Source organism: Aedes albopictus, chromosome 1 (assembly GCF_035046485.1).
Source record: "Aedes albopictus strain Foshan chromosome 1, AalbF5, whole genome shotgun sequence".
Classification (NCBI taxonomy): Eukaryota; Metazoa; Arthropoda; class Insecta; order Diptera; family Culicidae; genus Aedes; species Aedes albopictus.
In genome coordinates this window covers 310,402,700-310,428,705 of record NC_085136.1, presented here as the reverse complement: position 1 = coordinate 310,428,705, position 26,006 = coordinate 310,402,700, and the positions used below count along the sequence as shown (strand labels likewise).

General features: G+C 40.2%; 1 protein-coding gene across 2 annotated transcripts in view; it reads right to left on the bottom strand.

Annotated features, from left to right (window-relative positions):
• LOC109402450 (uncharacterized) overlaps nt 1-26,006 on the bottom strand; it is a 79,942-nt gene that overhangs the window by 7,586 nt on the left and 46,350 nt on the right. For both annotated transcript variants that reach the window (XR_009996587.1, XM_029856729.2), the window contains exons 2-4: nt 13,818-14,303; nt 12,705-12,795; nt 12,156-12,274 (exon numbers count right to left, since the gene is read on the bottom strand). Coding sequence is in view for 1 of the 2 variants with exons in the window: in XM_029856729.2 (XP_029712589.1) it covers nt 12,156-12,274; nt 12,705-12,795; nt 13,818-13,953 (346 nt within the window). In the remaining variant the exon portion in view is untranslated. The remainder of the gene's footprint in view (nt 1-12,155; nt 12,275-12,704; nt 12,796-13,817; nt 14,304-26,006) is intronic.

The window sequence follows — 26,006 nt, the reverse complement described above, 5'->3', positions numbered from 1 at the left end:
ATAATGGCATAGTTTTGTGTGCAAAAATTCTGCCGTCTCTTCAGAGTTTCCATGTCGGAAACGACGAAACCGTAGGAGGAGGATGCAAATGCAGCTTCCCATAGCCTACTGCAATCCAATGCAGGAAGAAGGAATACCCGACCACCAACAGAAAGAGCAGGCAAAGTTTAATAATCCAAGCTGGCGGTGTTGTCGGTGGTGCGGTGCACGGTAAAACAATGAGAGTCAAAGAAGGCGAGGAAAACAAGGAGATTATTAATTCCCATTCCCAGCACTATTGCATTGGAGTGCCTTTTGCTTTGATAATGCTTTGGTTTGTTCCCTCTCATTTACCTGAGCTTAACACCGGTTGTGATTGTTTGGTAGGTATGGGAAGTAATTCTCGATTGCCATTCAAACTTTTAGCCAAAAACTGCAATCCGCTGCTCATTAACCGGGAATGCAAAACTCTGTCTTGTCCAAAACCTTTCCCCGTACTCTTTGAGTAGTTGAACGAAAAAAAGGAAAATTGGATAAAATACGAAACACAGAGAAAAAAAAACTCTGATAAATTTATTGCTTTTGAACATGGTCCAATGAATGGAATGAACGAATGAACGCGAGTAACGAACCCCAACACAGCTAGATGGGAAGGACATAGTAAATGGATCGTTTGTTGGAAGAACAGCTTAAGTTTTTCGTGCAAAATTTTATTGAGTCTTGGATAGTTCACTCTATGTACTTTTAGGGGTACTCAGTCGAGCCTTGTATCGCACATCTCGCCCGTTGTCATCCTCCTTGATACAAAAGATCTATAGCCAGCGGGTGCCTCACGTGGATGAGGCACGGTACTAACTTATGAAAAAAAAAACGCTTATCACAACAATTGGCACAACTTCTAAAGGAATTGTGAGAAATTCATAGAGGAATCCCTGGAAAAAATCTTTGGAAGAATCTCTGTGGAAAAAACCTTTAAGAAACCTCTAAAAAATACCAAGAGGTATCACTGGAGAAACCCTTGTTGAAATTTCTGGAAAAACCCCTGGAAGAATCCCTGGAAAAATGACCCGACTAATTATTCCATAAGAAATTTCTGTTTAAAGAATCATTGGAGCACTCTCTGTTAGGATTCCTAATGAAAATCCTGAAGAAATCCTAAAAAAAACCCAAGAGGAATTCCTGGATACATTGTTTGAGTAATTCCTGGAAAAATAACTGAAGGCACCCACAGATTGTTTTTAAGAAATCCGAAGAAAATCTCTGGACGAATTTCCGATATAATTTCTGAAAAAAATAGCAGGAATCCTAAGTCAAATTACTAAAAAATGGCTATTTGAAATTTCTAGATAAATTCGTGGAGTAATTCTGGGAGGAGTTATTGATGAAACCTTGAAAAAATTGTGAATCCTTAGGAAAGTTCCCGTAGAAGTTTCCGCGGGAAATCTTGCAGTACCAACTAAAGTATTTGAAAAAATTACAAAAAAAAACTTTTTCAGGCATCACAGAAAGAACGCCTGGACAAATCATAAGGAAATATCTAAAGGGATTCTGAAATCTCCGGAAAGTTGAGCGGACCTGATGTGATGGTTAAAGGACGTGACTATCACGCCGAGGACCTGGGATCGAATCCCACTCCCGACAAAGTCACAAAATGTGAATTCTTCCATCGGAAGGGAAGTAAAGCGTGGGTCCCGTGATGAACTAGCCTAGGGATTAAAATCTCTTTAATACAGATAAAAAAATCTCCGGAACCACTCGCGGAGGAATAAAGTCCCGGAGCAATTCCTCGAGGAACATGTAACAAGTGTCAGTGTAACGTCCAGTATTGATGAGATTTGTCGCGTATAGTATTCGTCGTATTTTGTATATATAAAAGAAAACGTTTGTAGTTAGGTTAAGTGTAACGTCCCAAAAACCCCACGAACGCAGCCATCACTACACTGCCCCATGTAAGGACGACAGTAGTTCCGCTAGCCACCACCAGGCTGCACAGGACTGCACGAATGGGCGGCCATGGGAGGCGAACTGGGTGGCCATCATGAGGAGGATACACGACGGGTCAATGGCCAAAGGTTCGGGGTCAACGAGCGCGAATCCAACAGATCATTAGCCTGGTGATCTTCAGAGCGAATAGTCGAAGTTTTCAAAAGTTAATAGAAGGAAAAAGTTATTTGGAGTTGAGTAAAAGTTGAAGATAGTTATCCAAAGTTCAGGAGCAGAAAAGGATACAGAGGAGAAAAGAAGGAGCGTGAAGGAATACTGGATTTCCAGGTAAACTACTGCCCATAAACCCCCCAACTAACAATCACTCATTTAACAGGCACCATTATGACGAATTAATTCAGCATAATGTTGAATAACATTTGAATTATTTTCACGTACAACCTATGTTCGGGTTTTGTTCACACAAATTTGGAGAAGTTGTAAAGCATCATGTTGTGCACCAACTTAATTTTTTGTTGTTCAAAGCGCTTTAAAAATGTACAAGAAAGTTGTTATTAAGCTTTGGCAAAAATGACTGAAAATAAAAAAAATTGCAAAAATGTTGAACTCTCACGAGAGTAATTATTTGCTCTCATGTTGAGAACACCTATTTTGAAATAGGAATTACATATAAAATTACCTAAATCCGGATTAGAACTCGAGACCTGTAGATTGCCAGCCGCATGCCTTCCTATCTGCGCCATCCTAGAGATGGTGAGACGCAGCACCCAAAGCAAAACATAATCTTCCCATGACTCAATAATGATCACTTCTGAACTTGTGTTCAGCAGTGGTGAATTAGCACAGCACGTGGTAATCAACTGAACAACGCCTTACACTTCAACAGCTGTTCAGCTCAAAACACGTGTTTTCCATTCTGATTTCGCTGTCAGTATTTTTATCGCACGGTGAGAAAACTTGTACCGAATGCGGCCAAAAAGTGTTGGTCATTTTTGAAGATGTTGTTTCCAGACGAACTAATTGCGATATGAATATGTTTTTATATTTATTATTAAATATCGATCATTAAAAATGTATGATAATATGTGGTGCGGTATGGTCTTGGACATAGTGCATTTACAGCATCTGTTCAATCTACTCATGCTCAGTCGAAGATCCGTTAAGCATTTTTTTTATTTGTGCTTTTGTCATGGAATCTTGATATTATGTTCAATAAATAGTGCATAAGGATGTTTAGGGATACTTGAAATTTGTCGATTTATGAATGTTGTTTGGTTATCTAGGTGAATGTGGGAACAATATTCAATAAACACGACAGCACTGCAATGTCAAATGCATCGATCCAAGCGTCTCGTATAATCGAACTGCTGCGGAAGATAAAAAAATATAATAATCAAGGTTCAAGATATCTTGTTACAGACTAATAATAATAAATAAATGCCTCATTTTTACGTTGATTACGTCTCTTGGCACTCAATGTTAAACAACATATTTCTAATCTGTTTTATTTTATGTGATTCGTTTAAAAGTTGGTTCTTTAATAACTTGGTTGTCTAAACAGTTTTAGCCATGATTTATCCCATAATCCGAACAAAGTTCCGAGTCAAACTATGACGGGCTGAAGGCATTTATTTGACAAGTGAAAAGCACATTGTTCAGGAGCATATGCTTATCGATGCATCAGCTTAATAAGATGCAGACAAATGTTTTGTTAAACTCCTTTGTTAAGGAATCAATGCTTGTCGAATAAATTTCTTGTTAAACTTTTGAAAAGTGTTTTAATTTATCATTGTTGATACTGATGAGGAAAGTCGAACATTGACTATTTTCTCAATTGAAAAATTATTTCAACAGTAATGTGTAAAGCATAATTTTAGTTCAGCTATCATTACCATTATTAAGCAACAATTCAGCAAGCTTGCTTGTTTGTGACTTGCAATTGTTAGTTGGGCCGAACCTAGCCCATCCGTATAGTACTTAACCCGCCATCGCGATTCTCCCATTGTGCCCACAGGACCTCGTGGTTTTTATTTCAAAAACCAAGTTAGTGACCCGTACAGTGCAAGACGCTACCACTGCGTAGACCCTACTAGCCAATTTGTAGTGTGTCCGCATCCCTGAAACCCGATACAACCACCAAACGCGCCGACGAACCCAGGCTTTTTCCAGTGACTCTACGGATCACTGAAGCCTCGAGTCCGTCAACACACTCGAGGGGCGCACGGGACAGGAGGAAGGTCCGCGAGAGGCTGCAGCCAACGGAAGAGAGAGGAAAGGAGAAGAATTGCCCGCCCCCTGGCCCAGGAAGGAGAGAAGGAGCTAGTGGACAGGCGAAAGGAGCGGCAGCGTAGGCGTGCAGTGTGCGAGGCCCCGAAGAACGAAGAAAAGTGAAGAAAGTAAGGTAGGACTAGTCCTTAAGAACGTGGGAGGCGTCGTCCAGTATTAAGGGCAGACGCCAAAAAGCTAGGAGGGAGAAAGCTAGAGGAAAGTGGTAGGAAAGGAGGACGTCAGGAAAAGAGAATAAAGTGTACCCCAGACCGAGAATAGAGGGAGTTTTCTTTACCGAATCTACAAGTGTTTTCATTTATATATACAAAATACGACGAATACTATACGCGACAAATCTCATCAATACTGGACGTTACACTGACACTTGTTACAAACACCAGCAGAAATTCCTGAAGGACTTCCAATAGGTATTAATGGAGGAAACACAACAAGAATTTGTGGAGGAATCCCTGCAGGAACTCCTTAAGGATCCCTAAAAGAAATTCCTGAAAGAATCCCTGGAGAAATTGGAGGATGAATCCACGGAGTAATTCTAAAAGGAATTATTGGAGAAATCCCTACTGTTATTTCGCGGTATATCCCTAGAGGAGTTTCTGTAGAAGTTCCTGTTACAAGTCCTGCAGGAATTCCAAAAAGAACTTCTGCAGGAATCCCAGCAGGAGTCCCTGAAGGAATCCCAAGAAAAAACTTCTGGTGTCACAGGAGGAATACCTGAAAAAAAAAATCTTAGGGAAATATCTGAAGGGACTATTCTGAAAATCACCAGAGGAATGCCCACTACTTAATCATGAAGTGGAAACCCTAGAAATTCTTTGAGGAATCTCTAGAGGAATTCATGGTGAAATCTCTAAAAAAAACTACTACAGAAATAAGGCAACGTTAGGTAACGTTACTTAATAGTTATTTATGCAACAAGTTGCAAAATGAAGATTTTTACAGCACGAGTCATACATTTATCCAACGAGGCTTGCCGAGTTGGATAAATATGACGAGTGCTGTAAAAATGGAGTTTTGCAACGAGTTGCATACAACATTTTTTGCAATGACAAAAATATTCACTGAGAATGATATTGTCTAGTATGTAGCACAAACATGTTTCAAGGGAAACCACGTGTGAGCATTAGTATGGTACACGCTTGTATGGAAAAAATAAATCCTCGCTCCAGTCGACTTTTTCTATCCCATTTATGTCCCATATGAACTGTACAAAATTTCAGCGCAATCGGTGAAACTATAATTTAGCGCAAGCGGTTCAAAGTTTTCATAGGATTTACTATGGGAAAAGTTACACTTTCAGATAAAAAATCCCAGAGGTCGTCCCTTGTCTCCTTAATTCTAATCGATCAATGTTAAAACTTTCCTTCGAAGACCGCAAAACAATTGGATGCTTCTGGAAAAAGTTATTGATTTATTACCGATTAGTGATCCAATGAACGGCTTTTTATTTTGTTTTATCAGCAGCACTGCTGCCGCCGTTGTTGCATGGGGTGGCGGGAGGCATCACCACCCCCAGAAACAGCAGCAGACAAGGCAGCAGCTACAGTGCTGCTAATAAAACAAAACAAAAAGCCGTTCATTGGATCACTAATCGGTAATAAATCAATAACTTTTTCCACAAGCATCCAATTGTTTTGCGGTCTTCGAAGGAAAGTTTTATAATTGATTTTTCTACAAGAAACATCGATCGATTTGAATTAAGGAGACAAGGGACGACCTCTGGGGTTTTTTATCTGAAAGTGTAACTTTTCCCATAGTAAATCCTAGGAAAACTTTGAACCGCTTGCGCTAAATTATAGTTTCACCGACTGCGCTGAAATTTTGCACAGTTCATATGGGACCTAAATGGGATCTAAAAAGTCGACTGGAGCGAGGATTTGATATTTGTCCCATACTAGTGAGCATCCATCTGCGCTTTTTTATGATCAGGTAGGCTGTGGCATAGCAGGCACAGCAGAGTTGTCAAAAGTTTTCGCGGTCTCGTCGCGTAATCAATAGTAGCTTCAGTTGCTGTTACGAATTCTTTTCATCGATACAAATCCTCCGATTGCATACAATTTAGATTTGAACTGCGCAATAGACATAGAGGCGGTGTGAGAATCGACGAAAGACGTGTGCAGGTCAATAACTGCTCCTTTTCACGAATTATATTTGGGCATTGAAAAGTGTTGCATAATGTACACTATTATGCAACACTTTTTCTGTTGCATAATGTGTTTCATTATGCAACACTTCTACACACTAGGAAAAGTAGGCCGTTACGCCACTCATTCCTATTGAGTAAACTTGCGAATTATGATTGCGAATTGCAAAAATGAAATTTGATTATTCAGAAGAGCAGTTGGATTTTTATATTAGGGATAACGTTGGTTTATGACAAAAAAGCTGAATTAAGAGTTGAGGGATGTGTTATGACTAAAACTAAACTTCACTGGCCGGATAGTAACCCCACGGTTCACTCGCGGAATAGCGTTTCGGACGTGACTTAAAACATTCGAATTTTGCACTGAACTGGCGGTTAATTTATTAATTAACGAAAACGATAACGGGTAAGTGGACTGTATTATTTATTTGCCGGCGCGACCGACGTACGGGAGAAGACTAACTTAATAAATCTGTGCTTGCTGATCAACAGCGCGATCGGGGGCACTCAACTGCCGAGGATCGATAACTACCTGCACGACCTACGCTATGCGGTGTGCAACATAGAAGCTGTTTCTGCGGTACTCATGCTCAATCTGACTCGATTCGATCGATGAGTCTAATATCGGCCTATTTACATCTAATTAATAGGGGAGACTGGGGAGACTTGATCCCTTTTTCTTAATTTACCTGAAACTTTCAGAAAAAACACAAAAGTAGATCCGATTTCCGTACAAAATGGCAGGTAAACATCTATTGCAAATTAATACACAACAGCAGGCCTTTAAATTATTGTTAAAGTCTTCAAAACTGTGTTTTTATGGAGGCATGTCTTATGATGTATTTTTCAAAATGGGTGACACTTGATCCCCCTTTGAGCACATGGTTAATTTAAAGGGAAAATAATTCCAGAGTCTTCCTTTTCATTTTTTTTCGAGTTTTCTTGTATTTTCGAAGAACATGGAATGTTTGAAATTGTAAGATTTCCTTAAATTTTTAAGGATATGCCGTATTTTCAAAATGGGGAGACTTGATCCCCCTTTTCTTGGTTTGTACTAAAGTTATAATTATCTGACACATTTTATCGTTGAATAGACTAGAATTCCAAGTAAATAGAGGCTTCCGAGTAGAATTTTATTTTTCACATGTATAATGTGTGTGAAATCCTCGAGGGATCAAGTCTCCCCATGTCACTGTTGTGTATACTAAGCCAAATTAATTAAAATATGTTAACAACAGCCTTATTTGGATAAATAAGTTTGAAAGTATTTTATTTAAACTATGTGCTGTGAAATTTTGACACGGTTTGGTTCAATTTTCACATGGTTATTGAGATTTTTCGGAATCGCCTAAAAGATTTCTGAAGGACTGAAAACAAACCATCAGCCGTTAAAAAATAATGCAATCTACAATCGAAATCACTTGTAGCCAAAACATGGTCGTTTGTCCAGGAGTAGTTTTGGAAAAATTATGCTAGAAGAAAAATGTTTTTGATTCCGAGAAAATATGGGGGGAACAAGTCTCCCCAGGGATCAAGTCTCCTCAGTCTCCCCTACTGTACGTAACATGCCGGCGGCCTTGAGTTAACTCAACACAAAAAATAAACTAGAACAATGATCGAACTAGTACAGTGGATTAATGAACAAACAATTCTGTTTTGCTCAACTCTTCGTAACAACGGCTCGACGATCTCGTCTGAGATTCGTATCTTACTCTAACACTATATACATTTGCAATTGTACACTGATTGGACAGGATCGGTTGGTCTTCCTACGACTGGTCACTGATACTTGCCATCAGGATCTCTCGTCGTTGTCTGCTCGAAGATCGACTCACACGTAGACTCCTCGATGGAAAGACAGCTCTTCGTTCTACAGGATTCGAGTTCCCAAAAGCGTGCTAGCTGCTCGTGGATCTCTTCGGTGGAAACTGAATCGGTGACTGCACTGAGGATTGTGACAAGAGTTTCTGGAATCTCTCCGGCCACTATCCATCCGAGTTTTGTGTTACACAAGATCGGACCGGATTCCGAGAGCCTTATCTGTTCTCCCATCAGCAAATCGTAGAAGACGGACACGCCAAGGATTGCATCTACGGCATTGGACTCATGGAAGCCTGTATCAGCGAAACAGATGTTGGACGGCAGCTTCCAAGTACTGATGTCGAAGCTTTGCTGCGGCAATTTCAACGTTATCCGAAGCAGCACGTAGAACTTCACTTCCTCAGTTTCGAACGACGAGCAACGCGACAGGATTCTCACCAACACTGACTGTTTGGACACCGATGAAGCACCACCAACACCATTTACCGGTAGATTTTCATGGAACCGCTTGAAGTTCAGCCGTTGAGACAGGTTCTCCGTGATCATACGGATGCAACAGGTAATGATGACGTTGACCACACTTGGAACACGTACGTCTGAAACAATCTGCCACGAAGTGTCCGGGCGATAGGCAATTCAGACAGAGTCCAAGTCTTCGAATCGCCAGTTTTCTGTCCACCACTCGCATCTTGCTGAAGTGACGACACTGCTCAACGCCATGCTGTCCACCATTACAGATTTGACAACTGCTGGTAGCGGATGGCACTAGAGTGTGAACAGCTGAGCTCTTGAACGGACGTTTTTGCTCTAATCCACTCCGTGTTGACGTAGACTGCAGAATCGCGCAATGCTTATCCAGAAAGTCTAGCAAGGCGTCATATCGCGGGATGTCCTTGGGCCCATGATGAGTCTCCCATTGGCGGAGCGTAGCGGTATCTAGCTTCTGCGATAGCATGAACGCTAGCAGAGTGCTCCCATCGTTAGTGTTTTCTCCAAGCTTCTCCAACTGCTGAAGGTTGACCTTGAACGTCGTCAGGACAACGTTCAGTGCTTCGAAAGACTCCGACTTCATTGATGGAACTGCAAACAGCGCCTTCAGGTGCTCATGAGCTATCAGCTTATGATTTTCATACTTCGCTTCGAGGATTCCCCAGGCAATAGGGTACGATACAGCACTCACTTGAACTTGGTTGATCTGCAGTAGCGCGTCATCTCTCAACGAAGCTCGCAAGTAATTAAATTTGTCGATGGGACTCAGCTCAGCATTGTCGTGAATCAGCGATCGGAAATTATCTCGAAAATTGATCCAATCCTGCAGCTTTCCGGAAAACGACGGTAACTTCAGCTCAGGGTACTTCAATCGTGATGGCTGAACACCTACGACCGCAGGTTGACGCTCCACAACTCCTAGTTGGGTTCTGAGTCGTTTTGCAGATAGTGCTGACTAAAGACACTATATGCAAAGACACGAAATGTTCCAATTGGAATTCCAAATTTTCTGTCAATGTCATTCCAATCGAGCAGGAGACCTGTCAAACGTGCTTTAAAGCATTGCTCGTCGGCATCATCGTCATGATTGGATGATCATCATCGACAACAACAATCATCACACTTCGTATCTTTGCTTATAGTATCTTTAGTGCTGACTTCAGTCGAAAGTACGAGTTCTCGAAATCCTGGTAGGTACGGACACTGCCAGTGCGGGTAGGAATGGACTTCACACTGTTAGCACCTTCATCGTCACCAGCACTTTCATAATCCTCACCAGTTTCCTCTAAAAGCACGTCAATCTTCACTCTCACTGCACAGAATCTGTCGAAAATCTCATCTAGCTTCACTAAACGAAATTCAACCACATCTTGATCACGAGTTACGAGCCACCCCACCGTACAAACAATTTGGCCGATGAGCCAAACGATCATCGAGAGATACGGGAAAATGATAGCAACGGTCCCGAAAACCCGGACGTAAACAATTAGGAGCGAGATAACTGAAAAGCTAAAGATGTAGGACAATAGAAACGAAAGTGAAATTGTGGCATGCATTTTGGAATGTCTTAATTATTTTTTATATCTAAGTGAACTGTTATGAAATAATGAAATTGCTTTATCTTTTTAGCTTATACTTTGCTTCACATCACCTCACCAGTAAAATCACCCAACTAACCACGCTGTTGAAGCTGTACGTATTGCATAAATAAAGCACATATATTGACATGCATTACTCTATGTAAACCATAAAAGTTGAATTGAAATATGAAGTGGCGCCACTATTGTTGAATTACGATTATACCAGTATAATCGTAAGTCAGCAATAGTGGCGCCACTTGCCGTTTTAATTCAACTTTAATGCACAGACAAACAGACGTCTCACTCTACTCACTTCTCATCGTTACCCTTTTGAACGGTTAGTTCAAATATTTTGTAGTTCGCAAATCGCTCGGTCACGGCGCTCGCATCGTTTTTGCTCCTGTTTGACGTTTGCTCACTACTGCCACCTACTGAGGGGTTTGCGTAACACAACCTGGTTAGCATTGGGCGGTTATGTTTTCGAGACGATGATTTTTATCGAAATTTGTTCCAAGTGGTACGTCTGTTTGTCTGTGTTTAATGGTTAATGTAGGGCAATCCATGCTAATATGTATATGAACTTTCTGTATGCAATACGTAGAGCTTCAACAACATGACTACTTGGGCAGTGCTAGTTGCTAAAATTCTTCTTAAAGCTAATAGTAGTCGTGTGCACAGGTAAAATGTATGAATGTGAATTACATTTCTTATAAGTAATTGAATTGATCTTAAATCTTGGTGTACATGCTACTAAATCTTTCCTAATTATACACTTTGTACAACAAAGATTAATTTCCGCAGTAAGAATTGATCGTGAGTATTTAAAATTACCCTAAATCTAACCTTAGAGTAGTTCTTTTTACATGCAGAACCTAATAGTGACGGTCAAACAATATTATAAGATTGTTGAATAACATTGCTAAGGTTCACCAAAAATTGTAAGACCCTAAATGTGCAAAATTGTGAACCAAATACTAAAGATTAATTTATTTTAGCCTAAAGCTTACCAAAGGCAAATACTTGGTTTGCTTCCGTGATTTTGGAGAAATCATCCGTACATTAAAAACATACAGAAGGAATGGACTTAAACAATCTCTCAAGCAAGCGATTCAACTATCCCGAGCTTGGTGAGGGAATCCAGAACTGGAGTTCGTCCAACTCTGAATGAGAATTGCCACGGCGACGACGTCACACCGCCCTCGGAGTAGCAGCGTTCGGATGACCTCAAGAGCCGCCCACCAGATCAGTTAGTGCTCGGTATTCATGTCCCTTCCCCAAGAAAGAAAAAAAAAACTATATGTGGAATATAAATTTTGAATGTCCTTCGCACCAATGCAGCCAGCCAGCCATAGAGGAGGCACGCTATGGTTTGGGGTGTCGTCGCGTTGGCAAGAGCAATTTTAAATTCTGGCTCCGCTTTCTGGACAGATAGAGAGCGAAGGGGTGGGGTCCGGAAGAGTATAGTTTTTCTTCTAGCGGGAAATAAAATAAGTGTAATTAAACAAATGAACTTTTCCAGATTGGGCTGCATTTATATCCGGGGAGATATCAGCAATTTGATATGTAAATAAATTTAGAGACTGCTCATACGTCGTAGTGGACAATAGAAAAGAGGTTCAAACGATTGGTTTCTATGAGATTTAAGAAATGGTATGTTGGCCTAATAATACTATTGAAGTACAATTTAGGAGTTCTCACAATATGGATCAATCACTACTAGAAACCGAGAGCACCTCTGCATCTCCACCATATTCACGGGAAGATTAATCTGTTATTTGAATAAGATCTAGAAGTCACCTTTGGTCGGGGATGCAATCCAAAGAAGAAGGACTTCCAAACCAGGTTGATATTTCATGAAAACAAAATATAATTTTTTGTCGTAAAAAACGCCGAATAATAACGATAATACTCACAGTTCAGGATGCACGGAAAGATGACGTAGAAATTGAGCGTCGTCGAACGGAAGTACAAGGCTTCGGTCATGTACAGGACCATAGTGATGGCCAGCGAACAGCCACCCATGCTGACGACCCTGCAAATGAAAATGAAGTGCGAAGAAAAAAAAATAAATAAAAATAAACGGAAAAGCTACAGCATAAACATATCGATAGCCGTCGTTGGTTAGATAACGAGATGGAAAACCGGCTTAATGAGATGAAGCTGCAGGATTGCTTATTGTGAGGTGGGGACGATGGAATGAGGCGAAGGAAGGATGAGCAGGGAATTTACAGCTGTTAAACGTTGTGGAAACCATCGGCGGATGAGCTTCTCACCGAGGAGCAATGCAATGTGCCAACCGGAAATGAAGAAAGGGCGAGATATGGATTTTCCGTTTTTCCACACTTGAAGAAATTGATGAGAAATAGATCGAAAGAAATGATAAACTGTGGGGACGAGTGCGGTAGGAAAGGGAGACGTGGCAGGCTCAGAAGAAATCATAAGATGAAAGCGACCATACTTACGGTTTGTAGTGGATGTAGAGGGTACAATGCACCAGGGCCACGGCTTTCAGTATGCAGTAGATTCCCAGTATCCGGGAGATGGTGTAATCGCCTGGAGGAAAGGAGGCAAAAAAGAGGATGTTGACGAAAATTGAAAATTTTCTGTTGATTTTATCTGGAATTGAAAACGCTACAAAACTGCAACCGCTCGTAAAAAGGATAAGGCAGCAAATCTACCGTGGTTGAAACAACATAAATGCCGATATTGATGTTTTCTTAGAAGCACGAGAGTCTTAAAATATATAATGATTTTCTTGGTATTGCATCCAAAATGGGATAAATAATCGGTTGATTTGGGTTTGGCTTGGATTTGGCTTGGATTTGGATTGGATTTGGATTGGATTTGGATTGGATTTGGATTGGATTTGGATTGGATTTGGATTGGATTTGGATTGGATTTGGATTGGATTTGGATTGGATTTGGATTGGATTTGGATTGGATTTGGATTGGATTTGGATTGGATTTGGATTGGATTTGGATTGGATTTGGATTGGATTTGGATTGGATTTGGATTGGATTTGGATTGGATTTGGATTGGATTTGGATTGGATTTGGATTGGATTTGGATTGGATTTGGATTGGATTTGGATTGGATTTGGATTGGATTTGGATTGGATTTGGATTGGATTTGGATTGGATTTGGATTGGATTTGGATTGGATTTGGATTGGATTTGGATTGGATTTGGATTGGATTTGGATTGGATTTGGATTGGATTTGGATTGGATTTGGATTGGATTTGGATTGGATTTGGATTGGATTTGGATTGGATTTGGATTGGATTTGGATTGGATTTGGATTGGATTTAGATTGGATTTGGATTGGATTTGGATTGGATTGGATTGGATTTGGATTGGATTTGGATTGGATTTGGATTGGATTTGGATTGGATTTGGATTGGATTTGGATTGGATTTGGATTGGATTGGATTTGGATTGGATTTGGGTAGGATTTACATTAGCTCAATTGGCTTTATTTTTTCATTTGTTTTCGACTGTTTTTTAAATGGCATTAAATTGACATTGATTTGGTTTTAAATTGGCCTCAAGTAGGCTTTAATAAACCGCCACTCACCTTCAATGAACTGCGTCTCGGAGTGGTCACCGAGGAAACTCCTCCGCTCGATGTAACACCGAACGGCCGTCCCCAGGTCCATAAAGGCCACGAATGCGATCCAGCCCCGAAACGCGTACAGCAGTTTCCGCTCCATCGCTGCCAGTCAGTGTATAAAACTCTGCTAAGCGCTATTTAGTGCCCGTCTTTTTCTATCACAATGTTGCGATTGTTGTTGTTGTTGGTCTCCTATTGCTGTGTTTGTGTTGCTTCTTTGTCTACTAGATTGGACGCGGTTTTATCGTGCCGGGGTGCCACAAAGTTGGCGTTGCCTTGGCTCGCTTTGACACTTTGTGTTGTTGGATTACTTCCCGTCCTGTTGCTGTTGGCGGTTGGTGATGGTGATGATTTGGCTTGCTTCGATTGATTGTTACTTTGTTTTTGGTTGTGATAGTGTGTTGGTATTTGGCAGCAATGGCACTTTTAATGTTGCATCAAGGAAATCGTCTGCAAAAAAATGGAAAATAAACCTGATCAGACATTTTGGTTGACATATTTTTTGCTTAATCTCGAAAAAAGTTCGGCTGAAAAAAGATGACAGATAGACAGCTGGGAAATCGGTTCTGCTAGGCAAACGACGACGGGGATTTTGGTCACATTTTTCATTATTCTGTCATTTATCGTAGCATCTTTTTCGATGCTCGTTGCATGCCTAAAACGAAGCACACGTGCTCCAGACTGAAGCGAAAGAACGCTGTACGTGAACAAGCAAAAAAAAAAAAAAGAAACCCGTGGATAAATCAAGCGAATGTCATTTTATTTCAAAGTTGGAAGCTGGAGAAAAAGTTTTTGCAAGACTCAAGCCAAATCCATTAGTTTCGATTCTCGTTATAGTTGCTTGCTGTATTTGAGTAGTGCAAAATTCAATATGGACCTAACAAATACATTGAATATAAAGGTCAATTGCACATTCTAGTCATGTGTCGTTTTATACATAATAACTACTACGTAAAACACTTTAACGGGATTGATACATGGGGTATGTAAGGGGTTGCTTGGATGTAACCCTAAATTATTTTTCACTAATTTCAATGGAATATAAATCATAGGCTTTAGCGAGTTTCCAAGCTCAGAACACAATTCAAACCAGCAAAACCTTGACTCTCGTAGCGGCAATAAAATATCAAAACTTATCGCTCGTCCAGATCTGTTTCCTCTCTACAACGATATGCCATTCGCAACGATAACAAATCAACCACGCGCCCCCCATCCTCTAACTAAGTAGGCTAGCTAGGAGCCCGTCGTAATCAAATTCAGTCAGACGGTTAGTACCATACTCGTCAATATGGCACTGATGTGATGGTAGGAATGGAAGCAATAAATGAAAAGTTATGAAATTTTCTTATAACTTCTGTAAGCAGCTTGCCGTTTGCTTCTTGAAGGCGGACGAACTATACAAAGTAGGCTTTGCCGTTGGCGTTGGTTGCCAATAAACATGCCTTGCGGAGTCAGACCAAAACAAAACGATAGCGTGCGGCAAGAATATAGATATGAAGCAGAGAGCTGGAACAGATGGAAGATTGGGTGTAAATTAATAATTGGGGCAGTCTTGGTCGTGAAATTTGAAAATTAGGGAGTAGAATGTATAACAATTTATAATCCCTTGAAGTATTTTTGGGTTATTTTTATAGATGTAGGTCACAGCCCGGTCCTATACGTTGGTAGTTGTTTATGAAATGAGTTGCAAAATGACATTTTTACAGCACGAGTCGTAAGTTTATCTAACCACACTTTTTTCCCTCCCCTGTTGGGGAAATTAAGCAACTGCGTCCAAAAGCTGAACTTCTGTGGAATTTTCCTATGGAAGTTTCTTTTCAAATTCCTCCTGGAGCTCTTTCTGAGATTCATTCAGGAGCTCTTTCTGAAATTCCTCCAGACGTGCCTTTGGACTTTAGATTAATTTTTCTAAGATTTTTTTCCAAGATTTCTCCAGAAGTCTGAAGTTCTGAAATTACTCAAGCTATTTCTTTTGGTGTCCCTCTAGGAATGAATTCTGGGAATCCTCAAAAAGTTTCGTTTTGGATTCGTCAAGAAATTCAAGATTTCATTTTTTGAGAATTCTCCAGCAGTTTCTTGTGGGAAATCTTCAAAAAAGTTTTCTGTAATTTTTCAAGGAGTTCTTTCAGAGATTTCTCAAAGTGTTTGTAGGAGTTTTTTTGAGTTCCTCCAGTAGCTCCTTCGAGAATTCCCTCAGGAGTTCCGTTACGGTTACCTCCCAGAGCTCTTTCTGAGATTCCTCTAAGATTTTCCAAGATTGACCAGGAGTTGCTTCTGGGATTTGTCCAAGAGTTCCTTCAAAGAATCCTCCTTCTGGGAATTTTCACCGTGATTTCTACCGATAGCTACCGATATTTCTAAAGAAGTTTCTTCTGGAATGGATCACTAAAATAACTAAAACGACCACAATGGAATGAACCAATAACGCCACTGTAGCCTTGTGTGTTTGGCATAACTCCTCTGCTCAGCTCAGAGTCTGCTGTCACAATGGTAATGACCATATACGGTGGTGCCTCAGTTTACGTGCGGTGAACGCTAGAAAAGTTGGCTTCATTGATCCATTCACTCCTTCCTTTTAGAATTTCTGCAAGAGTCTGCTGGGATTTTTCAAGGAGTTTTCTTCGGAGAATCCTCCTTTTGAAAATTGCGAGATTCCTCCAGGATCTGTTTACCGCAAACCAAAAGCTGATTTGTATTTAAAAAATAACGGTTAACGGGCTCTAAAGTCCCATCCAGATTATTGGTTTAAACCACATATTATAATCCAAGAGTGCATATTTATTAATTTTTGACATTTTTATTGGACGTGGTTGAAAATACATATATACTTTAGAATTTTTAAATCTTTTGTCCCGCCCCTAACTTATAACACATACTTTGAGTGATTTTTTTTCACCGTGTATGTCAGATAGGAACATTTTTAATCTCCAGTACGAAAAATGTCAAGTTCCATCACGTCGAAGTCGACCTCAAATATCAAACTAGAACTACATATTTACGTAGTAATTTCATTTGTGCTTTTTCGAGATTGATATTCAATCATTATATTTGTAATAATCATTTGTATCGTATCAACATTGTAGATTCAAACTTATGCGAATGTGGCTTATCGTATGAAGACATTGATCACATTATTATTAATTGTTCTCGGTTTATTGCACCGAGGAAGATACTATTTGATAGCCTAATTGCAGCAGGTTGTTCAATTCCTGTATCTATACGGGATATTTTGGGCTTAAAAAATGAACATATATTGAAACTTTTGTTTAAATTTCTAAATGATATTGCCTATTTTGTTTGATACTGTTCCCCTTTTTTTGTTCTCTTTAATTTCAGCATTGAAGATTGGTTTTTGATGACCCTCTGACCCCTCCCCCTTCCCCATTAGGATTTCTGGATTACCGAAAACTCGTTTTACGATTTGGCATGATGTCCTCTTTCAAGATAGCGGCTCCGTTATGGTTCACTGCCGTGTGAGCCTTTAGTTTTAAGTTATTTTTATAATGTTTTTTTTGAAAAGAAAAAGAGGTTTGTGCCTCTTTGAGAAAGATTTCGTTTTTGAAATGCCGAAATCACTCAAAGGGGTTTTTCCCTCTTTCAAAATTTCAAGTTAAAATAAACAATAAACAATAACTACATATTTACCATCTTACTTATTTCAAATTTTCTCATTCTTTCGTTTTTCGAGTTCGAGTAAAGTACAATTCCGATTAGAATACCGCTTGCTTGATCGTATTATTCAATGAAAGCGTAATTTCGTCTCTAATTTTAGGACCCTATTCTCATTTTCTGAATCACTACTAGGTATAACAAAAAGCGGGATCCAATTCAGGAGGTACCTTAGCATATGGTCCCACGGGGTTTCAAGGGGTACCGGGAAGTCTCAGAGGCGTTTAAAGGAGTCTTAGGGGCGTCTCAGGGGGTTCCAAGTGGCTCCAGGAGTCCAGGAGTCCAGGCACGAGGCACGAGAGAGGATATTTCAGAGGGTGTCAGGGGCATTTTAGGGGGTCTCAAGGGCGTTTTAGGGAGTCTCAGGGGTGTTTCTGGGATATACCTGACGGATTTTGAAAGCGTTACAGGTACATTTTCGGGGGTTTTAAAGAGTCTCCGGTGCATCACATGGAACCCGAGGGGAATTTTGGGAAGTTCCAGTTTCAGCGTTACGAGTTTCTGGTGCGTCACATGGGGTCCGAGGGCGTTTTAGGGAGATTTTGGAGGCATTTCAGGAAGTTTCAGAGGATTTTCAGAAACCCCTTCACAAAAATCTCTTTGCAATGCCATTGAAGCCTTCATAATCCCATTGAAATGCCCCTAAATCCATCATAATACATTTGAAATGCCCCTGAAACCCATTGAAACACCTTGGAATATCAGTTCCGAAAGCGTAAAATTCAGGTGCACCAATAAAGCGTAGGCAGAAAGCAATCACAGAAGCAATACGATTAAGCTGCTAGAAAGTTGAGCAACACAGTGTCGGGCGTAAAAAATCGACAAACATACGCACCACCAAAGATGCCATTACAAACCATCTACAGACACATTACAGACGGACATTTCCCCGAATTCCATTACCCCGAATTCCATTACCCCGAATGACATTACCCCGAATTCCATTACCCCGAATGACCCATTTCTCCGAATGGCCCAATATCCGAATTATTTATCCGCAAGCCTACCTCGAGACCCGCCATGGGTAGTTAAAGGTACATCAAGTGTTTCACCACGTTTTCAACTAAAATTTTGCTTCTTTGAGCATATGTTGTTCTTTCTAACCTTACTACCAAAGAACTTTCATCCAAGGAAATTCTACTTTGCGGTCGTCACTTATGTATCCTTCTTTCAAACATAGGCTATTCTTTCAAATGTTTAATTTAAGCAATTTGTTGGCGTCGCAAATGTTATTATTTTTATCAGAGATTTTTCCTTCTTTTAATCATAGGCTGTTCTTTCGAGTTATACTGTTATATAGAAGAGTGACATGATCACATTAGTTTATTTCTTTCATCCATATGATCCGAAACCGATTGTTGAGTAGAGATTTCTTCCTTCTTTTGGTTATTGCCTGTTCTTTTAATCATACTGGCCAGAGATCTGTTTAAAGGGTCCCAGGAGCTTCATCTCTCTCTCTCTTCTTGGCGTAACGTCCTCCAGGAGCTTCATATGCTTAGGTATTCTCACCGCAAAAAAAAAATAGGCAGAATAAAGTTTTATCAACCAAGCTAGTTCGTTCCGGGATGAACGTCATGATTTTCCTTTCGTATTGGAAATTACGAAATATTCGGGGTAATGGGTCATTCGGGGTAATGGAATTCGGGGTAATTTCGTTCGGGGTAATGGAATTCGGGGAAATGTCATAGAGTATTACTGTTGTAACCGTACTATTGGACATGATACATACGAATTACACGAACAAATTAAAACTTATTTTATTGACTACATGCATATTTACAACTTAAAATTGAACATAACAACACGGACTAACTATTTACATCCTCTACGCAAGTGGCCATCTTGCAGAGCGGGCGATGACAGATGATGCTTTCGTGTGTGTGAGTGAAACATCATCACGATGACAACTATAGTTGTCATCGGTGAGCCCACTGCTAAAACGATGTGCAACTTAGATGCGGGACCGTGTTGCCAGATGTAATTTCATTGATCCCAACATCTCCCCCTTGATATGTTTGGCGGTAATGAATCATCGGTCGGTCTTCCACTGAAGAGCGTCGTGATTCCTACGATGATTGGGTCGTGATGATGGTTGTGGTAAACTTGCATCCTTGTGGTTGTCTTGTTGATATGGAGACGATGATGGATGCATGTACACGAAAATGTCCAAAACGCTGGATGGTAGCTGCTTGCATGTCGTGATGGTGGTGATGCTTGATGTTGATGCATTCCATTTTACTTTGACTGCTGAGTGCTCCTAGTCCTGCTGCGTTTTGGGTGTCCATGTTGATGAAGCCGTGACAATGATGGCTTTGATGCAATGTGTAGATCCGGACCATTACGGAAGCTGTTTACATACCGTATGAATGATGTTGCTTGATGTTGATGCATACATCACGAATGCTGAATGCTTCTCATGATACAGTTCCGGATAGCGCAGCTGTGTGGAAGCCTTGATGTGGTTCCAGAGAATATGATTTGATTTATTCTCGTGCTACCACTGGATGGTTTGGTGAAATTTATTGATGAATATGTGGGAAAACTCCATTATGTCGTCTTCCCCTCGCGTGGATTTGTTTCCGGGGTCCTTAAGACCCACTTTCTCGTCGCCACTGTTGCAAACTCGGCTACCTCGTCGCCACTTTTATGTACGCGGTTCTGGACGAGATGGCTGATGTGGGTTCTCTGGTGGAATTAATCCATAACGCGCACATAAACAAATAATTAGACTTTATTACAGACAAATTAAAAACGAGTTAGCATGCAACCATCATTGTAATATGTAACTCGTTTTTAATTTGTCTGTAATAAAGTCTAATTATTTGTTTATGTGCGCGTTATGGATTAATTCCACCAGAGAACCCACATCAGCCATCTCGTCCAGAACCGCGTACATAAAAATTACAGACAACCAAATGTAGGCCACTCTACGTGTTTACAAAAATACAAACTCCTATCCCCCTGAAGAAGGTTCAATAAAGAAACCGAAACGTCGGCCGTAGGAGCAACAACTATGTTTGCTTACCACTCAGATTTCTATTGCCGAAAAATTATCTCGTTTAACGTCTTCAAAAGGCTCCAAAAACTGTATGAAACGCACCTTAAACTCCCTTGAAATACCCCTAAGTTTCTATCAACCGCCCCTAAAGCCTCTCGGAGCGCCCTTAAAGCGTTCCTGGAACCCCCTGAAAGTTTCTGAAATGATTTGAAATGCCCCTGAAACTCCTAGTGACACCCTTTTGAGGATCCTGAGTTGCCATTAGAGCCCCTTGAGACGTCCCTGAAACCCTTTTAATACTTTGGAAACGAGCACCATCGATTTTCGGCGAACTCCTGACGAACGAAATTAGATAAATATGATGCAATAATTTTTAGAATATGGTTATAACCTCATAAGGTAAACCCAACTACTGACTACTTGTTTCAATAGTTGAACTATTGATAAACAATCAAAAACCTATTGATATACAACCAAATTTTTTTTCATTGATTTCGAAAAATTTAGCCAATTTGCAATAACTTTTGTTCTACCACTTTTTTCGGAAATGCTTTTTTGGCATAGATATAGTCGTTCAAAGTCGTGGGAAGGAAAGGGTTAAATCCCCGGAAACAACCCCCTAAAACGCTCCTGAAGCCCCTTGGAATTCCAAACCCCCTTCGGACCCATCCCAAATGCCCAGAAGCAAGACCTGTTCTCGCGAACTAGATTCTCTCATTGAAACCCTGACTTAATTTATGCTCACGACAATGATTTTTCATAAGGACCTAGCTGACTTGATCGATTTCTCTTCGTCGACTCTCTCTTTCGCTAATAACTTGAATAAAACAAACAAAATCATTATTCTTTTTAGCATGATGTAGTCGTCTTCTTCGCATTTCAACCAAAAAATCTTAGGAAAACTCAATACACATTCTGTAATAACAGAAAGAGAGGATCGATGAAAAGAAATCGAAAATGTCAGTTAGGCCCAAATGAATTTCCTCTTTCCTATTTAAATTATTCACCTTTTTTGTTTATGTACCCCAGCCAGTGGCATAAGAAGAAGTCCAGTGTTAACCTTTACAGATTCCTAAAGTTCATATCTTTAACCGTTATGTGTCCGTCAAACTTTTTGCTTTTTTCTACACCGTGCTTTTTGAATGGGCGCTGGGTACCCGGGTACCCTGTCGGCCACATAAGGGTTAAAGAAATTTTCAGAATTTAAAGATTGAATCGTAGTCCTACGTCGGAAGAACGGTTTTAAATTTAAAAAATAACCCACATTCAAATCAGCTTTAACACGCAGTCCCAATTTCAGGAAATGGCCAACCTGAACATGAAGGACGATTTCGCACTGATAAACTCGATAACCCTTACCCGTCCGGTAAGCCTCTATCCTACACTGAAATTAATTTTGTTGTCGTTTCCACCGAATCCATGGTAGAATTAAGAACTGTACCAACAATTTTCAACCGAATGCAAAATTCTGTTAATTGTACTGAAACATTGTCAATATTACCATGCGTGTATTACTGTTGACTAAAAACATTCTTGAATCTACTATTTGGGCATTGTAATTTCGACCATGTAGACTTGAATGTTGCGCGTCTTAGATAAACATGGTCAAAAATACAATGTCAAAATAGTAACATCAACAATGTTTTCAGTCAATGGTACTTCACGCATGGTAATATTGACAATGTTTCAGTACAATTAACAGAATTTTGCATTCGGTTGAAAATTGTTGGTACAGTTCTTAATTTTACCATGGATTCGGTGGAAACAACAACAAAATTTATTTCAGTGTATCAATATATGTATTTAGCATGTGGAGTGGAGGGCTTCCCGATGTGTGCGGTAGGATTTCCGATGCCAAATTTCATTATAACCTCCATGCCATGCGGCTGCGGGTGCTACTATACCTGTACTGCTGGTACTGCTGCTGGCACACAGTTAACGACGACGTTCTCACCGGCCGCGATAAAAAAGGAAACACTTCAGCGCCACGCCGGCTGGCCGGCCGGTCATACCAATAGGTTCAGTGGCACGATAGTCTCACCCTCACGTAAATATACGGCACGGCTACGTGGAATGATTTATGAGCATTCCATTGCCCTCGTCCCTGTCGCCACGCTGTGTGTAGGGATACACAAGGTGAAATTATTTTAGTTCCAGTATGTAATAAGAAATAGAAAAATTTCGCAGCCTACTTTCTCATACAGTTTTCAGTTGCAAATGAGGTCTACTTTTGAATGTAAAGTAGACCCATTACACATGAGAAATACTTGGCCAAATAAGCCCAAAATTTGATCAACACAAATCGAATCATGGCAAGCTTGAATTGATGTCAAATATTTCAGGCCCAACATTTATCCACATCCATTTGTTAACACTGTAAACAACATCTAGATTTATGGAAAACACACTAGCACCTATATTATATGAGTGTTTTACGCACTTTTATATCTGGCGCATATCACTCCAGCCTCCCCTATCGATAGAACTGTCCATTTGGCAGTGGACGCTGCCTCCGAATGGAGACACGATTGGTAGACCTAGTAGGCATGCATGTCCCGATAATGAGCACAGGATATGCGATGGCTCCCCGATGATAGGACGTGTCGGTGTCAGTCATCAGCCAGGCAGGCTATGGCTACGGCGATAGTGAGCGATTCCTGCTCCATCATCGCCCGTCGTCATGTGGGCATCGAACCGCGGCGACGATCGACAATACGCCACCACCGGAACCGTACGGCCGAGGGGATGCGTGACGTGAGGAATTCTGTTCGAAACTGAAGTATAAGGGAATCACACCTATATTGAAATATGAGACTATGTATGACTTTCAGGAAGAATTCAAAAATATTGTAAAATTGGTAAAATGGGTGTCATTTTATCATCTACATATCAAAATTAACGTATGCATACCATTGGAGCACCCCTCGGCTGCTAACAATGTTCATTGTATAGGTCGAAACCGCATGTCCTGCTTTCTGGTAGCACTGATTGCTTTGTACACGTGAGCTTTTTTCTGCAATTGTCTATGTCAGAGCTAAGCAGGCTGTTCATTAGCTTTGATAAAAAAGTGTCTTTTTCGCTGTGCACCAGATAATCAATCAGGCTACGATTTCTTATGCTAGCTCTATCTTGGCGGATACCTAGGTAGTTCGACATAGGCAGGTGTCCCACAAGTCTTTCATTTTGTTTGTGCTTCAATCAAAAGTACTTTGCAATGTCTTTTCGATTTGATAAATTCATATGCCATCAGTAATTTATAAAACACATTAGGATGATCTTAGCTATAGCTCAAGATTGACAGACATACTGCTAAGAACAAATTGTATATCAAGTTGTCGTCACGGAAACACTATCGTTTAATGATTATTACGATGTGTTCCATCAAGCGCTCACTATAAGTGACAGTAGTGAGCAAACGTCAAACTGGAGTAAAAATGATGCGAGTGCCGATCTGTAGCATTTTTACCAACTTAGTTTTTGAATAGTTATCCATAGACAAACACACGCATTACCTAGGACAATTTTCGTGAAAATTCAGCGTCCAGTTCACACTACTACACCTGGTGGACATATTGCATGAAACACTGTGTTGTGCAACAACATCGACTGAAGGCGTTAGTGTGAAACGTCAATCACAAAGAAAAACGATGTGCGCGCCTCTGGTTGTGAAGGCCACAACTATTTAGATTTAAAATTATCGTTAAAAGCGTGGTCAGTGGAAATTTTACAAGTGTTACGTTTGTTTGTCTATGAGTTATCTAAGCTTAGAAGTTCACATGGCACAGTAGACGTTCAATAACTGCAACATGTATAAGTTTCACTTATCGAATAAAGTTCAAAAACTGCAATAACTGACAGACGTGAAAGATCGTCCAGACAATTGATTGCTCTTAGAATTCACCCGCTATGCACTTTATGTTTATTGAAGTGCTGTGGTGATACGTAGAGCGAAAATTGCAATTAAAAAAAAAATTACCTACAGCGTCCGTTCGCTCTTTGCAAACCCGCTCGTTGCAACGCTTTTTAGTTGCAAGTTCGCTAATTCAAAAATTTGACAAGCTTTTGCAACTAAAAAGCAATCAAGTGTCAAATATGTGCTGTCAGTGCATTTCGATGCACTTTAGTGTCAAAGTGACGTTGCAATTAGCGAATGGCATTCGCTTGTTGCAATGTAAACATGTTGCAACATGCGAACGGCCCCTGTACTAAAGCGCTCTTTAAGTTTTTTTTTCGAGAATTTATTGTTTGTATTGACGAATCTAAATATCCACGTGTGCTCTTTTCGTGCACCCCCTGTGGAAGCATTATGTGAAAAGGCTTCATCACCATTATCGGCACTCATTTATCATACAAGGCTGTTCTCACGTTGTCGAACGAATCCGTGAAAAGATGAAAAAAATTCGCTTCGAAAGGGTTTGCGGTTCGATGAATTAACTATATCAAAATCACGCACTGCCGGGTGCTTGTGCTGACACCGAGATTGTCGCGTGACATTTCATATTTTTTCAACATTCTCGGAGGTTCTTTCTCGCGGTGATGAAAGTAGCTTTTTCCTCCGCATGATAAGTATTCGTCATCGACCGATGAAGTGACATTTTTTTTTTGCTCAAGTGTCGGTAGTGAATCAATGCATACTTCAGCACGTTTGTGCCAGTAACTGGTAAAATGTACAGAAGAGTTCGAGAGCAAGTCAACAATATATATATTTTTTTTATAATTTCAAGCCATCGAACCTGTTTACGGACCTATTTTGAAACCGGACGAAAGCAATTCGTGTAGCAATCACGTGATTTCGTATAATACACATTGACTTCCCATTATTGCAAAAGCATACGTTAACGTTCAAAATTATAGTTTTCAAACCTGCATCCTAAATATTTTTAGTAAATAATTAACGAATTTGACTGATTTTTGCCATGCTGGATGTATTCAGCTAAAAGAATTTCTGAATTTCAGAATAATTTGCTGAAACATCCAGCAATTTGTACTGAGAACCACCAAAATATGCTGCAAATTCAGCAATTAGTTTTGCTGTTTTTTTTCTTTGATGTAAGCGTTTGGTGTGTGCCAGTCTAGAATTTTTCAGCTAGCTTACAGCACCTGTAGAAATGAAATGTCAACAGCGGTATTTTCTGAATGAATTTCTCAGTTAACGTTTGTTAGATGCAAACACGTTCATTGCAATGCTTTCAAGTGTGGTACCCAGCCAACACGAAGTCTTATATGATGTTGAATAGGATGCTAAAGTGGAGGCCATATGCGTACCTGCTTCCATTTAACCACATGTAAGGTGTGCGTATATCGCCTCCACTTTTGCATCCTATTCAACATCATATGCGATCGTGTGTTGACTAGGTAGTTAATTCGCTGACTGCGAAAATTAACTAGTTATTGTAATTCAAGAAACAATCAAGTGCCAAATGTGTGCTGTCACTCATGTAGGCAGTGCAGTGCCAAAATGCCTTTGCAATTAGCGAACTACCGCT